This window comes from Neolamprologus multifasciatus, chromosome 10 (assembly GCF_963576455.1).
Source record: "Neolamprologus multifasciatus chromosome 10, fNeoMul1.2, whole genome shotgun sequence".
NCBI lineage: Eukaryota > Metazoa > Chordata > Actinopteri > Cichliformes > Cichlidae > Neolamprologus > Neolamprologus multifasciatus.
This window is the reverse complement of record NC_140448.1, coordinates 2,161,803-2,179,046: the sequence shown is the minus strand read 5'-3', so window position 1 is coordinate 2,179,046 and position 17,244 is coordinate 2,161,803. Positions and strand designations below refer to the sequence as shown.

Here is a 17,244-nt window from a genome sequence, read left to right as displayed (position 1 = left end):
ATTGGCCCCCTAGTGGCCAATCGAAAAAACTACAACAGAAATGACAAGCCACCCTCTGATTAATGAAATAAGTTGGTATCGGTTCATGGTATCGGTTAAATTTACGAGTATGAGTACACACACATTTTACAGTATCGGCCCCGATACCCGATACCAGTATCGGTATCGGTGCATCCCTAGTAAAGACCCTACAATAATACAGAGAAACAACAATCAGATGGCTTCTTATGACCACGCACTTGGCGACAGTGGGGAAGAAGAACTCCCTTTTAACAGGGAAACAGTGAGAAACAGGACAAAAGAGAGGCAGAGATTATAATAACTAATGATTAAATGTTGGGAAGCCCCCAGCAGCAAACACAGACATTTAAACTCCTTTAGCCTGCAGTTGCATATGCACTGCCACTCTGCAACCCTTCTCTACTTCAGGTCCTCTGGCTTTATGCTGTTTGTGACATAATCTGTGTTATATCTGTCACTGATATCACTGATGCCTGACAGTGGATTTGACTGAATTAGAGTTTGAGCAATTAGAGCACTTTGGCCTTAGAGCAATTTGATGGCAGCAACCATGTTTTCTCATGTTTTCTCAGAGGGCTGTTGTCACTTGGACTGAAAATGAAGAAAACGAAATCCAATTATGACAGTATTGGCAGAGATCCCCTTACACTGTCAAAAAACCCCAAACTTTATTAGCAGCGAAAAACACATCATGGCTATCTGTGTGAGGAGGTGCCAGGATAGAATAAGATATGGTCACGGTGCAGAGGATGTTTTTTTTTTAATAAACAGCAATTATATTGTATATGGTGGAGCGTGGTGAGGTCTGGGGAAGATGGGGGTGTGGGGGGTTGCTGCACCACTGAGCTATTATCGGAGATAATGACATCAACTGAGCTCTCTCCTGAGTGTAGCTGTGTGTGACAGAAAAATAGATAAGAGCTTATAATTATGCACCACCCAGGGAGAAGAGGAGCTGTGGAAAAAGAAGAAAAACACAGGGAGATATGGAATGAGTAACAATTTAAAGAAAAGGAGAGTAAATCCAGAAAAGTGCGAGGCTAAGAAGTGCAGATGCAGGTCTGAATATAAATCCCTACCCAGAAAGTATTACAGATATAGTTATGCAGAAACATTAAAATCACTAAGTAAAAGAATGGAGGAGGAATATATATACATATATAATATGTACAAAAACACACACACACGTACATGTACACTACACAGACATCTTAAGCCCCTCACTCTAATCCTCCCGGCTGACCCGAGACACTGATGCTGATGAGATGCTCGAGCTGCAGGCCTCAGGAGAGATGTGATGAAGAAGAAGAAGAGGAAAAGAGGAGGAGGAGGACCAGACAACAAGATGAAAAGGAAAAGGGCAAGAAGAGAGAGGAGGGGGAGGAAGATTTAATCATGCTGATAAAAGACACAGCGGTCTGTGATGAAAAAACTATTGAAATCTTAAGGACAATAAAGAAGATCCATAAGGTAAGAGTCTACTCTTGCTCTGTCAGTGACTACTAACGTCGAGCGCCTTCGGGTGGCTGTTGTTTTGATGTGGTCCTATATTTAAAAAATCTAAGCTGAGGTGAATAAAGCTGTTGTTAATGACTCGACGTGAGGTGATGATTGGGCAGAAAAACATTTTACGAGATGACAGGGGGTGCTGCCCTCTGGAACGTCACAGACGAGCCAGTGAAATAATGTGATCAATAGAGTGGCTGGCTGCTTTTCTATGTTCGTGGTTACAGGACTTAAGGGACTGCAATGACGGGAAAGCTCCGCTTACATTGGTCCTTCATGAACAGCTTCTATATCTGTCAAATAAGAGCTGAGCTGTAGGTGTGCTCAGAACACTGCTGTAGCTTTGGGATGTGTTGGGAAGGCAAATTCAGTTGATTTCAACCTCAAACTTAGAATGAATGTCCGCGTAGAAGACAAGCAGAACCGTGACATGAAGGGGCCTAAGTTATTTATTCTCTGAGGCGACGTCCACACGTACCCGGGTATTTTTGAAAACGCAGATTTTTCTATGCGTTTGCACCTTTCGTCCACACGTAAACGGCGTTTTCGGTCACTGAAAACGGAGATTTCTAAAAACTCCGGCCAGGGTGGATATTTTCTAAAACTCCGTTTTTGCATTTAGTGTGGACGAGAAAATGGAGAAAACGGAGAAAACGCAGCGTCAAAGGTGTGCGCCTTTTTTTGGACGTAGCCTGAGGCTATGTCCACACGTTCACGGGTATTTTTGAAAAACTGAGATTTTCCATTTTCATTTTAAAAAATAATCCCGTCCACACGTAAAGGCAGAAATGAAGGAAAACGCTGCTAGGAACATGCCAAAGCAGCAGGTGGCGCTATATTCCTAACCGTGTAGAAATGTTGGCCAATCAGAAGTCTAGAAGCCTCTATGTGGAAAAAGTAAAGAAAGCTGGGGCATAGAAGCAGAACCGAGTCGTATGTGTGGAGGGACAGTAACTGTGTGTGTATATGTAAGCATTTAAACACTGCAGAGAGAACAATTAACAGTAACAGTATTGTAGAAATTCATTTCACCGAAACAATAACGTGGCGCACAGTGTGACGTCAAAAAATGCGCACACCTTTGACGCTGTGTTTCCTCCGTTTTTCTCCGTTTTAGAAAATATCCACCCTGGCCGGAGTTTTTAGAAATCTCTGTTTTCAGTGACCGAAAACACCGTTTATGTGTGGACGAAAGGTGCGAACGCATAGAAAAATCTGCGTTTTCAAAAATACCCAGGTACGTGTGGACGTAGCCTGAGTGTCTTTTTATAGATACATCTTACAATGCATACATTATTAAACCTTACTGACAGAAATGTTGATTACTGGCCAATTATTATTTTTAATAATAATGTTATTGTTATTTCGTATTATAATAACTGCTGTGACAAAAATTATTTGCTATAAAGAAATAATATATGTCTTCCATGGTGGTTAGCACTGTTGTCTCAGAGCAACAACGTCCTCAGTTCAATTCCACCAATAGGTCGGGGTCTTTCTGGGTGGAGTTTGCATGTTTGCGTGGGTTCTCTCCAGGTACTCCAGCTTCCTCCCACGGTCCAAAGATGTGCTGTTAATGGGATTAGGTTAATTGGAAATTTTAAATTGCCCTTAGGTATGAATGTGAGTGCAAATGGTTTTCTGTGTCTATATGTTGGCCCTGCGACAGACTGGCGACACCCTGGACAGGTCGCCAGCCTCCCTCGAGACCCTGAAAAGGATAGGCGGAAGAGAATGGATACATGGATGGAATATATGTCTTATCTTTTTACCTTAATTATCAATGATTAACTAAGCGTTATTAGTCCTCTTAGGAAAAAAGTGTTGGAGTACACAGTGTTGATCATTACTAAAGCCTTTCCTAATGCACCTTTCATCACAACGTCAGAGAATTGAAGTTCACAGCAATCCCACACTACACATGGCTGTGTGTGCCACTGGCCATGAAGCAGCATGCTGCTATATGCACCACACGAAGGTAAGGGCTGAAAGTCTCTCCACTCTGTTAACACACTTTTCCCAGATTACTGTGTTTATTTATTGTTATATCTATTTTCTTCTTCATTTTTTTTAAAAGTATTACCGTGTTAAGCAGCCCAACCATAATTGCAGTGTCTCTTTTTGTATGTTTTTATGTGCTATCTAAAGTCGACGGCTCTGATTCTCGGGTGCTGATACATTTAATTGTAGGAAAAGTAGGAAATTAGCAGATGACCGAGGATTATAAAGAGTCACGCTAACTAAAAAATAGCACCGAACATCAGACTGATGAATGACATTTAATCCTGAGAGGCGTCTGAAGAGACACGGGACATAAACCCTACCTGTTCCTCCCACTCTCTCTCTAACAGAACCTCTTTGCTTTTTCTGCCTGGCTGAGAACACGAGTCCAACCTCTGATGGCCTGAAGGCTCCAGCTTAATAATGTGACTATAATGGCTTTTTCCACATAGCTGCCAGTGTCACCTCTTACACAATTACTCCATCTGACTTCCACTGAGACACTGCAATTATGTCTTTGATAAAGCTGGAGAAATTATTCTCTTCACACAGGTGTCAGCATCTGCAAAAAACGGCCATTCCCTGTCTGTCCACATGCTCTGTGTGTTCTGTAGTTATAACGTCATTGATCAAGACACACGCTGGTTACTTTGTTGTCATCTACATGCTAGTATGTATCAAATGATATCATGAGAAAATGATACATTTTTGTTTTTTAAATGCAATATGTGGTAAAGCCCTGTGATAGGCTAGTACCTCTCACCTTACACCTGCTGGGATATGCTCCAGTCCCCCTGTGACCTCGAATTACATACATGTTTAAGAAAACGTATGGTTGGAAAATTGTTAACGGCTTTTCGGGGTATATGTGTAGGGCTGCTCAACGGAGCAAAGACTGCGAGTTCAGGCAAGCAGGTTGAGCTGCACTGTGTCCTACACAGTAATATAGCTCAATATCTTCACGTCACATACCAGACACGCTTTCCCACTTTGTTGGTCTATTCAAGCTGCAAATTTTTTCATCTCTTCATCAGTTTTCCCTGCCTGCTATTTCAACCCCTGCACCACCCGCAGAATCCATGTGTAGGTATATTTACTCATCGCTCTCGCAACTGTAAATCTGCGGGAGGAGATTCATTTAGAGCCCTGACACCAAACTATATTTTGCTGCATAAGAAATCATTTCAAAAGTTACTTGTCAGACTGAAATACCATTAATATGTCCCAACTGATGTCGCAGATCAGTGCAACAGCATATTTCAATAGATTTTTAATGGGTCATATCATTCAAAATTAACGTCATTCTTTCTTACTACACCTCTACCTTCAAATTCAAATTCAAATTCAAATTTTATTTGTCACACACACACATACACAGTATGACATGAGGTGAAATGCTTGTAGCTGTGCGATGCAATGCCCGACCATTAAATGACACGACCACTACCTGCTATTGCAGTGCTGATAATAAATGTCAGTGCTGACATTTAAACTGCTGCCATCAGAATTTCAAGAGTTTAAAAAATATAATCACATTAGTTACTCTTTTTTTTTTTACCTTAATTAATAAACATACAAACCTCATTCATTTGCACTAGTCTTATTTCATATGTGTACGCGACACACTGCTGCATGTTTCTCCTATCATCCTCTCAGTCTGATCACAACTCCTTTTACTCACACATGACATGAGGACTGCCCTGGTTGCTGTATGAGCTTTTCAGTTTGTGGTTAAATTAAAAAGCGCTGGAACAATTCAAATAAAAGCTGCTGGGCTAGCTCCACTTCTGAACTGCTGTGCCTTTGTTGTTAGCTTCCTCCATGATGAGGAAGCTAGCTCTCCTGTTAGCAACCAGTGATGTGCTGCTAATACATGTTGTAGCAGAGTTCTTGTGTGTGTCACAGGCATCAAACGAGTTCATATTTGAAAATGATGAAGCCTATTCACTTAATAAAGTAATCATTGAGTGTGCGTATGACCTGCCCTAATACTTGAAGAAAAAAAACCTAGGATTATGTCCAGGATTATGACTCTGTGAAGTTGTTAGAGTATCGACCTCTAACCCTCACCCTCATTTAGAATAACTTGACATGGTATATCTCGTCTAAGCCCATGCCTTCATTACCATCTGTGAGCTGCTTTATTGACTTCTGCTTTAGTTTTTTCTCAAGGACGGGTGAAGGAAATGTGTGATTGTTGACAAATTCTGGTTGCAACATCTGTTAGCAGCGCTGGAAGCAAGATACATGTGTTCACTAAAGTGGCAAAAAAAAAAAGTCAAGGCTCTTCTTACTCCATCCCCGGTGGGTTGAGTGAATTCTACAGACCTTGGCCTTAGGAGACCTTTTCAAACCCCATTAAATAACTGTGACAACTATGTTTTTTTTCTTTTTTTTAAAGAAAAATATAATATTTTACCTTCTCTCTGCTACTCGACTGCATACTGTAATAAGGAGATCAAAATATGTCACTAAAGGTACCTGCTTAAACATAAATAAATAAAATGACTGCATGCCATTTTATTATGAGCATGCTGTTTCCTGATTTGATTGAGAAGTGGTTTTGTCGCCTCTGAATTAGAAACGTATACTATAAATTCTGGTGACGTGTAGAAGTGAGTGGATGATTTTATTCTGAAGGTTCAGGTTAGCGCTTCTGGATTTATTTCACTATGTTGTATAATTTGCTTCTCCTGAAATGCTTTTAAAGAGAACCAATTCTACTAGCAGATGTTACATTGATTCTATTTTACAAGCCTAATGTGTTGAAAGTGTTTTGTGGAATTTAGCGAAACTTACAAGCCTGAAATGAAAATTCTGACAATCTGGACAAGAGCCAGATATTCCAATTAGCAGTGTCTGTGAAAGACTTAATTATTAGTTAACAGTTAGTGGTTACCATAAAAGGGCTATTTACATCAGACTGCTGATGCACTGGTAATAGAGGGAGATACCCAGCAAAGGATTCAGACTGGCCTTAAGAACCACCTGATAAGCCTCCTGCGGCTCCCTCAGCTGTAAATAGTCATTAGCTAGTATACTGTCAAAGCCTGGCCACATCACAGGCAACCCTGAATTAAACAGTGGGTATAAGGCTGACACTGCAGTCTGCAATGTGTGTTTAATTCCACAGTATATAATGTTCTTAAGACCCCATAAAACCAACATAACTCCTCCACGCCTTACATTTATGTATAAACATAGAGGGCTGCAAAGGGTCATAAATGTTTGAATGCAAATATCAGCTGGGAATAACAGCCCAAATCAAAAACAACAATATGTTTACTGTCCAGATAAGATTTCTATCAGAATTCGCAAGAATGTTCTCAAAAAGCAAACAAAGAAAAAAATCAATCAACACCCCAAAAGAGCCACTATGTCCAGGTTTCTTGTCAGGAAAGAATGAAGGGGAGGGACAGACAGAAAAAGAAAGACAAAATAAAGAAGCACGAGCGTCTGTGCCTTTAAGAGTCCCCAGGCCAGAGCTGATCGTTGGGAAAGTCACCAAGTGATTTTCTCATGACCCCAGAGAGGAGGCCTTCTTCCTTCTGGGTCCATGGATGGAGAAGAGATGTCACTAAAAACCCACGAAAGGGGCACTTGCCACATACAGTAAAAGTCACGGCTGGCACCATGTCTCACTGTACATCTGTCATCTAACTGCTATTTCCATGTTCTCGGTGAAAAATTCCTCTATTACACCCACACATTTCTAAGTAACATTACACATGCCTAGTCGTGTTACTCTTTTGTCTCTTTCCCACAGTTTATCCCATATTGAGACTAAAAATAAGAATGTTTGTATGGACTTAAAAATAGTAGTAACTCAGTGAATGTGGGGCACGAGTTGCGAATCATCAAACCTCCAGTGGCTGGACTGAGCATGGTCTTTACAGGTCAATGCAGCGCTTACAAATGCAGCCAGCACTGCAGTGCTCCACATGCTTCAATCACATCACTAATCCTGTGAATGGGCCTAATTACTGCAATATAATTAGATTAAGGTGTTTGCATGACCCCAGACTTAATTGCAGTATGAGACTGGGATTGAGGTATCAATGTGAGATTGTCTGTCTGAAGTTAATGTTAACATCTCTCATTCAGACAAAGACCAGACAAATTATCTTGCAGACGTGCTAAATGACCACTAAGAGAAGAAGAACGTGAGATACCAAATGAAACCAAAGATTTAGAGAATGATAACTGGCGTTGGAGTCATTGTATTACACATTACATCTCTTAAACATAAGCAGGCGTATATTACATAGTTAGTCCCTGGAGAAAGTAATTTGTTACACTACTCTTTACACTACTTTCTCATTACTCAGCTGTAGCCTGACTGCTCATTACAGTGATCAGGTCTCGCTGCTGGGTTGGGGTGTCAGAAAGTGATTTCCGAAGTTTCCGTTTTTTCTGTGTAATATCTTTGCTTAGAATGGCAAATAGACTATAGTCAACAGGATTTATGAAGGGGTTACATATAAAATAAAGAAATGACCTGTCTTTATGACGTGCATTATATTAAATCCAGCCTTTTTTCCAGCCCCTTAAAATGTCTTTATGGAAATGTGATGTTATAGTTGCTGCTGCCCTCTTGGGAAGATCTCTTAAAAACGCACAACAGCTTTAATGTCACACTGGGTTGTGCGCTAGCGTTGTGTTAGCATGTTCTTTGTGCAGATGTGCAGACTTCAAACATTTTTAACATGACTTCTTTGAATTTCAGTAGATAATAACATGCTGAATGATCACAAAGAAGATATGAAATGAGAACAAACACAGTGAAAACAACTACAGGGAAAGAAAAGAAGCACATTGTGGCTTTTTTGGGATGTGATATATTATGTTGTGAGATTGAATCTGAACTAATCTCCACTCCGGATCTTGTCCTTCTGGGCTTTGTACAGGGTGCAAGTGAGTGTAAATATAAAAGATTACAAGGCACATTGGCACACTTGCACAGACTGACAACTGGACAACAAACTATCTCACTAAAGAGGAAAGAGTGCACTGCTGTATGTATGTCATTATGTACCGATAAATCCCTCAATCTTCCCCCTGAAATCAAAATTGCACCAGTTGCTGGGGACACATACGTGAGGAGCGCAGCCTTCAAACCCTTGTAATCCCGGCTCAGAGTGGAAAAGGGGCTTTGCTGCACATCTATTTGGTTTTATTCTAAAAAACAGGCAATTAGAGATAAGGCCATAGTTGTACGCTGGAGAAACTGTATTGAATAGCTCGGCTTTTTCATCTTCTTAGAGTTAAAAACATATTTTGGAATTAAGTAGGGCTGCACGATTAATCGTTAGAAAATCGCGATCTCGATTCATACTTATGTGCGATCTCATTTCCAAATGACAACGATTTTTAAAAAGAAGAAGAAAAAAGACGACGATTGTACCGCATTTTGATCCGGGACGTAATCTGCATGAAAACAAGCGCTCACTCTTCCTGTTCAACAAATGACAAGGGCGGAGCCTTATACCACGTGATACAGAAGCTGGCTGCTAAAATTGGCAGGAAAAAACAACGGAGAGCACGTCAGGGATGACGAGAAAGTGACAGGAGAAAATCCGTCCCAGTCAACCACCCAAACATCAATAACGGGAACCTTATACAGCGCTTCCCTAAACCCGTCGAACTCCCGCAGGCACAAAGAAATTACGGAGGCTATCACTTATCACCTGACCAAAGATATGGCTCCATCAACACTGTGCAAAACGAGGGATTTAGGAAAATGATCAACACCCTAGACAAACGCTACACAGTGCCGTCCCGCAACTATTTTTCTATTGTTGCACCACCTGCTCTATACACGCAGTGTCGAGCAACGGCGGAGACGCAATTTCAAGCAGTACAACATTTTGCTGCAACGACAAAACGTGAGACATTTGTTGTTTTTATGTTTATTTATTGTTTTTATGTTCAGTCTCAACTGTTACGAAGTTGATGTGCAGTTAATAAGCGCAATAAATATTTATACTGGAAAAGAAAATCGTGAGAGAATCGTGATCTCAATTCTAAGCAAGAAAATCGTGATTCTCATTTTATGCAAAATCGTGCAGCCCTAGAATTAAGCGCTAATGTGGTAAAAAAAAAAAAAATAGCGTGTGAAACTTCAACCTACCACATGTCAAGTGTGCTAGTATACCAAGCTTCAATACCTATTATCTTCTAAAGCAGGAAAGCTCATAGCCAAGAGTGACTCTATGTTAAAATAAGACATGCTACTATTAATAATTATCGCAGCACTCTCACTTAGTATTATAAATCACTGACAGTCATCAGCGGCGAGGACACCGCTGCCTCATCTCCCAACAGAGCATTTTGAAGCTTGTATGGGTTGACCTTGTTAAATAACTAGCGTCCATCACAGGACACACCTGGAAAACAAATGAAGAGGTGCGCTCTTGCCAGATGGTGTGTCCAGAATGCAAGATTAATTGTACAGCGGCTGCTGAAGAGATAAGGCATAGCTCATACATCGCCGCCGCTGGTCTTTGATAAGTGACGTCAAGCTTCAAGATTATTGTGTGTGCTTATGTAAATCCGGTGCTAGAACACGGTGCTGGGACGAGCTAAAACAGCAACTCTTTCAGTTGCAATACCTTCATTTTACGATCATATTAGCCAACAATGTGACTTTAAAGTTTTATTCTTCAGAATCTCTGTCTGCACCCCTCACCAGGATGCCTTGATAACATGAACGCAGGGGCGTGAACCACATACTTCTCGGAATAAAACGCTAAATACACACGACAAGGACTTTTAGTGGTAAGACTGATATAACACCAGGAAAAGATTGAACTCTGCCAACTGACACAGCTTACCTCAGAAAAAGACAGAGGGCAAATTAAGCAATTAGACATGAGTGAATAATTAGGCACAGTGCTTGATGAACCGAAGCTAATATAATCAAATTAGCTGACCCAAACACAACTTCACTGAGACAATCTTAATGAGTTTGTGTGACTGAGAAGAACTGTTCATGCTAGCAAAGCTTAATATAAAAAGATACAACTGGTGGGTGGTAGCACAGAAGGTAAGTGTCACGTTTAATTAGGAAAGGTAACACTGAATTAAACAGAGGACAACACTGAAGTTCAGCACTGTGCCACAATGGTAAAGCTGACTATGTGCAGCTGTTTCAGATGGTCTTACTACTAATGTGTGTGTGTGTGTGTTGGAAGTTTACTATACTTGTGGGGACCAACAGCCCTTATGGGGACCCAAATCCTGGTTTCCACAAGTTTGAAGGCATTTTTGAGACTCAGGATGTCTCAAAAATGCCTTCAAACTTGTCAGGATTATGGTTAGGTTTAGAGTAAGGGTCAGGTTTAGGCATTTATTTTTGATGGTTAGGGTTAGGGTAAGCAGCTAGGGAAAGCATTATGTCAATGAGATGTCCCCACGAGGATAGCAACACCAGAAATGTGTGTGTGTGTGTGCGTTCGTGTGTCACTTGTTTCTACCTGAAGTGGAGCAGAAGAACACAGCATCTCATGAGCTGATTTTTGTCTAGCTGGCAGGTCATTGTTTTCCCAGAGGTAAATGTGCCTAGTCTAGACTGCTTTAACCATTTGAGGTCTAAGTTGCCACTGGTGATGATCTTAACCGTAACGCCAAATCTGTCATGGTCCCCGTGCCTCACCGGCTGATTCCGTGTTAGGCAACATGTGTTCTTGTGCTCTCTCTCTCGCTATCCCTCTTTCCCCGGTCACAGCGGTGCTCGCTGTGGGCTCCGCCCCTGGCCCACACACCTGTGCTCATCATCACACCTGGTGCTGGTTACCACAATCAGAAGGGCTAAGATGGCAGACCTACACTACTCATCGCTGGAACGTTGAGTCACCCGCATTCCCCCCGGAACCGTCCCTGTACCCTGGGGTGGCTGTAGCTCAGGTGGTAGAGCAGATCAGCCACTAACCAGAAGGTCGGTGGTTCAATCCCAGGCTGCTCCAGTCTGCATGTCAAGTATCCTTGGGCAAGATACTAACCCCATGTTGCTCTCCGATGCATCCATCGGAGTGTGAATGTGTATGAATGGTAGATACTTAGCACTTAAGCTTAGAAGTGCTTGTGTGATTGGGTGAATGAATTAGCTGTATAAAGCGCTTTGAGTGCTCGGACAGAGTAGAAAAGCGCTATATAAGAACCAGTCCATTTACCATTTACCCCCGAGTGAGCGAGAGGAGCTACTGGATCAGTTTCTGCAAAGGTCTCCTGGTCTGCGCCTGAGTCCGTTTACAAAACCGTGTCAAAATCTACCCACAGGCAATCAGAATATGTAACGTTTGATTTTATTAAATGCTCTTAGAAACTGGGGAACAAAGAAAACAATCACTGCAGCTTACACACAAGAAAAGTATTTACATTTTACATGTCAATTTTTACCCTTCTCCAAAGTAGAGTTACAATGGGTAAGAGGTTACCAACTATAATAGCAGTGAAAAATAAAGAGTGAAAAATTCTAAACCTTCCTAGATCATCCTTCTGAGTGTGAGGTCAGGCCTTCTGCTATAATGTAGGACAACCAAATGCAGTCCAGTCTCAACCTGCGATGATTCGTCATTGGCCAAAAGCGTGAACTGGCACCAAAATCTATGGTGCAGCAGGACAATGAATTAAGCATTCGTTTCTCACAGCAGGAAAATTCTGGGTTTAAATCGACCTTTTTCTGTGGAGTTGTGGGTACTCCCACTTCCTCCCACAGGAAGGAAGCCAGTTAGTTTGGGTGAAATGGTGATTCTAAAGTTCCATAGGTGTGAGTGTGGACTGTTTTCTGTCTCTCTGTGTCGGCCCTGTGAGACTGGCAACCTGTGCATGTACCCCGCCTCTCACCCTATGGCAGCTGGGATCGATTCCAAACATGGCGAATTGTGCCCTCGAGATGACATTTGAAATGCAGCGACTGTTTCGGAAATCTTAAATAAATAGATTTTCACACAAAAAGGCAGTCCGTCTGAGAAAATGGGTCAAACAACAATACATGTGCAACAGCAGTCGCCAGGCTTCTGACAAGGAAGAATAATAAGCATGGAATCGTTTTTACAAACAAGTTATTTACCCGACGTGGTCACAGAACACGGTCAGAACGTTCTGTGAAAAAGATCATTTATACATCAACATGTGGTGAATCGTAAAGATTACAGGGAGACAGAAAAGGACAATATGCTGTTCATTCCTCCTTTTAGAGGAGTAGCAGAATTTCAAATCGTTCATTACACACGGTGACTCCTGCGTTTTTCTGTTGGTGAGAATTTTGCACACGTAACTTTTTCCCTCTTATGAGTACATCATGCAGTCATAGTGCAAACACACTCAAAAAAGAGTAAGTATGGAAGTGAAGTCATATGTTTTTGACATATCCTCAATCACTCAGCAGCTGCTCGCGAGTCTGATAACATTCTCCACTGCTCTGGATTTTGAACTGAACCACCATGTTGTTTGTAGGAGGAGGTTTGCTCACTTCCTGCTCTAACGCACACATCTGGGATTCAAAGAGCTCACAGTTTTCCTGTTGCCACCGGGTGCTATTCATGAACATTTCCTCTCTATGTCTTGACTGCTCAGTGTTTTCAGGACACACCTGCAAGGCGATTGATGGTGAGGTCAAGGTCAGCTACTGTGCTCATATCTTCCCGTTGTCCTGTGACCCTGAATCATAGCCTGCTGATAAAACTGGTTGCCAGACATTGCTTGCAGTCACCCCTTACAATGACTTAAATCGCTGTCTCATCGCAGTGAGCCTAGATGGTGCAAAATGGAAGTGTTACTCAGGTAATACTCCCTCAGAGAGAAACTCCCTCGCTGACAGGGAATGTGACTGTTTTGGCAACAGCACTGAAAAGCACACATAAGCTACGGGCAGCTGAGAACAAATTCAGGCAAAGTGTGTATCTCTCACTGGCTTTCATGTCTCACAGAGCAATATGAAAGTCAGCACCCAGACTCTTGGAAGTGACAGGCGCTCACCTGGAGCAGATGGGGCTCTACAACTTAAATAGATGTTTCCAGTTTCTCCATATGAGAGTGGAGTGGAGCATGTGAGCAGTCCAAAAACTGAGTGTTTGACTCTTTCATCGCTGACACTGATTAAAAAAATAATTTCTGTCGTTGCTGAGGGTTAAATTGAGACAAGAAGGACGATAAAATGATGATTCAAAATTCATGAGCTCGTGAACGTCCAGCAGTTCCTTGTTGCTTTTCAAGGAGAATGACTATTAAATCAGTAGTGCCTTTATATGAACTCTAGTAGGTCTCCGAATGAGAAGAAACTGCACAAAACTCAAGAACTATTAATATTAACTTGAAATGCAGAAAAAAAAGAAAAAAAACTCCCTTCTAGGTGCAGCCATTAGATTTTTTTTTTTACTGGAATTAATCATTTAAAAACTTCTTGCTCCCCAAAACGTTTGCAAAATACTGGTGCAGCTGTACCGTGGCCCAATTTCTAAATCAAAGAGAGGGAAAAGTAGGCTGCTTGTACTGTACAGCTATCAGTGAAAGTAGGAGTTTAATACATTGCTAGAGAGAGTGACGGCTGAGCCGGTGTTGCAGCAGCTATAAAGGGATTATTCTTCCCTGGAAGACATAATCATGTGTAACACACTTGTTTCAAATCCTGTGAAAAACAAACAGGTGTTTCAGCTTCAAATCCAGCCCTTCATCCTCTGGCACACATACAGCAAAGAACCCCCAGAAGCAGACCCTGCTGTCATTTCTGTCATTAGTTACAGGTTCTTGACTCATGTCAGCACAACGTGGTCGGACTTCAGTAAATCCCACAATCTAATGTACACTATGTTGCTTTGATATTTAATGCTAACAGGATGGATGAAAATGGGATGTCGCATTATTTTAAGATCTGAAATACAAAGTGATAACCACTGTTTGCGTGTGTGTGTGTGCTTCTGCAAATGTGAACAAACAAGGAAACACACTTATATAAGGCAGGTGAAGACTGACCTGTGAGCGCGCACAGAAAGGTAAAGTAGAGCAGGGGAAGTTTCCTCGAAGTAGTGCTGGAGGCTCCCATGGCTGATGTACGCACTTCTCAGTTGTCAACGTCCTTCACCAGGCTTTATGTGAGCACTCCGCCTCAGGCAAATAAAGCTCTCCAAGTCTGCTCAGCGGGCTTCCCACTATCTCCACGCGCTGGCCGAGGAAGGTAAGGTAGGGGACACTTCAGGTGAGGAAGTGTGGAAAGGGTCTTATCCCACTGACGCACGGATCCCCTTTTCTGACTTGGTGGAGCGATGCGAATATTAAAGTGGAGTGAAAACTGGACTGGCAACGACACTAAAGGTCATCCGAGACTCTTCTTCTCCTCCTTTTAACATCTACAATTCCCTGCTTATCGACACGGCGGCGAGTGGGTTATAACTCTGCAAGTTGTCATCCCGAGACCTTTCCTACGAGAGAGAGAGAGAGAGACGTGCCACCTCCGCAGTAGAGCTGTAGAGTCAGCTTCAGTGTCGAGCGCAATTTCCGGAAGCCTCCAACAAAATAAGGTCTGTGAAACGCCGCCTTAGACGATGTCTTTTATTTTGAAAATAAAAATGTTCCACCTTTATTATTTTACTGTCTGTAAAATTAAGCTTGACGCAGTTTCGCTAGTTCTCAGGTTCAGTAGGGGGCAGGTGTAAGAGTATCTGAATGTGTGTGTGTGTGTGTGTGTGTGTGTGTTTCTTCACTTCATTTCTACACTTTGCTAATAACGAATTGGATGATTACTCAGACTTCGTGAGTTACTGATAACAAGCCGCTGAATCAAACAAAGTGGCGATGAGTAAATGAAAAACTGGATCACTTATCAGTCTTTCCAAAACCCTTACAGTATGCGTTTAATTATTAGTTATTGGTTGTTATTATTATTAATCGCTGGAACAATAGTGAGCAGTATAGATGTATTGAGCCAGGCCTGATGGAAGAGCGCAGTGTAACTGGGCTTATGATGATACCGGCCTCTATAGTCACTCAACCAAGAGCACAACTCCCATCTCTGCAGTTGTGGACTCTGCAACATGCACTATTCCTACTACCAGTGTCATTGAAATTAACAAACCAGTATGGCACTGTGACTGTGATCTTAGAGCACATGGGTATAAAATCAAGGATGTGTGCGGAAGCATAGGGAAAAAGGCTGGAAACCAAATTCTGGGAAGCTCCTAAAGATGTTAGTTTGGTAACTGAGGGCAGCTGGGCGTTATGACAGACAGGTATTGGATGAAAACAAGGTACAACATTATATCTAAAACTGAGACTGGAGAGACGGTCAGGCACGGGGCTCACAGCTCTGGCCACTAGGCTGAAGAGATATACCAGAGAAGCACAATGGCAGACCCACACAGACATGAAATGAGCAATACAAGAAGAACATCTGGGAGAAAGACGTGTCACACCATCAACGCCAGTGGCTGATGGACCTAAGAGCAGACCACAGCAACTTCCCAGAACCAGCCAGTGAACGTCACAAATACAGACATCCAACAATGTCTGAATTTGCTGGACAGCACGATGACCATACTGCTTGGAGACGCTAATGGCACGCTATGATTTCATATGTAATAAAAAAAATCAAATAAACAAAAAACTGCATTACTTCCTTCACTACTGAGTCCTTGAATTTTCATTTAAAAAATACAAATAGGAACATAAACAGTTTTAAACTGCTTATTTTAAACACCACAGCTCAAGCTTTTCTAACAATCAGCCTGTTTTCAACCCCCCACATCTAAAGCTCCATCCTTTTCCCTCACCTCCACTTTAAAATCTCCAGTCTTCAGTTCCTGTTCTATCATGTGTGAAGAGGCATGGTTCTGAGAGCAGAGAAACAGACTCGACACGGCTTGACGTGAATTCCCAAGGTGAGCTCACCATCCTGTTGCAAAAAGAAAGACCGACCTGTCCTCTCCGAGGTGGTCAGACCCCTTTATTTCATTTCCTGAGGTTGTCCAGTTGCCTCAGCAACAAGGGTGAGGCTAATGCAGGCAGACTGCTCAATTATGAGAGGTGAACAGGGGTTGCTCACGTGATTAAATCTAAAGAAGCAGTGTACAAATTTTGCGGGGATGAGATTTTGTTGTGTTGTTGTAAACTGCATCTGGGCCTCCAGCTCAAATCCACAGCATTCAGGCAAAATCTGTCAAAACATGCTGTTTTTTATTAAGGAGCAAAAATCAGTGAGGCTCATGCTGCATTCTTGGCCAGGCTACAAGGAGCTGGTCAAACGGTAAACAAACCTGACACCTGGAGGCCGAACATATTGCTCACTCCAATTAACGACCTATAACGAGACATGAAAGAAATTTCCTTCCTCCTGTTATCAGTTTAGTTTTTCTTTAAGCCCATCAAAACATATCCTGTACATATCTCAATCCCCTCCACACTTAATCAAACCCAAAGAAATAAAACAGCAAGCACATAAAAACTGATTTATACCAATGTCGTCAAGGTTTTGTATGTATTTGTTTGGAAGTATTTGGAACAAATTTTCTGTTTTGTTCTTTGGTAATAGGAGCAAAGAGCTGCTCAACTGAATGTGCTGCAGAGAACCTGAAGAACACACACACACAAAAACATCTTTTATGTGTTCATACATAATCACACTGTAATGGTTTATTATATACAGTATATTTAGATACAAATACATTCTGCAGTGATCTGACCTCTTAAGTTTAATAGATTTGATACATACAGTTTTGTAAAGTT

The 17,244-nt window shown here is 41.8% G+C and overlaps 1 protein-coding gene across 1 annotated transcript in view; it reads right to left on the bottom strand.

The window, feature by feature from the left end:
* Positions 1-14,988, bottom strand: part of esama (endothelial cell adhesion molecule a) — a 58,236-nt gene extending 43,248 nt beyond the window's left edge. Inside the window, exon 1 of the mRNA XM_085175694.1 lies at positions 14,500-14,988. Within this exon, the coding sequence (XP_085031820.1) occupies positions 14,500-14,569 (70 nt within the window). The 5' untranslated portion in view covers positions 14,570-14,988. The remainder of the gene's footprint in view (positions 1-14,499) is intronic.
* Positions 14,989-17,244: the final 2,256 nt, after the last annotated feature.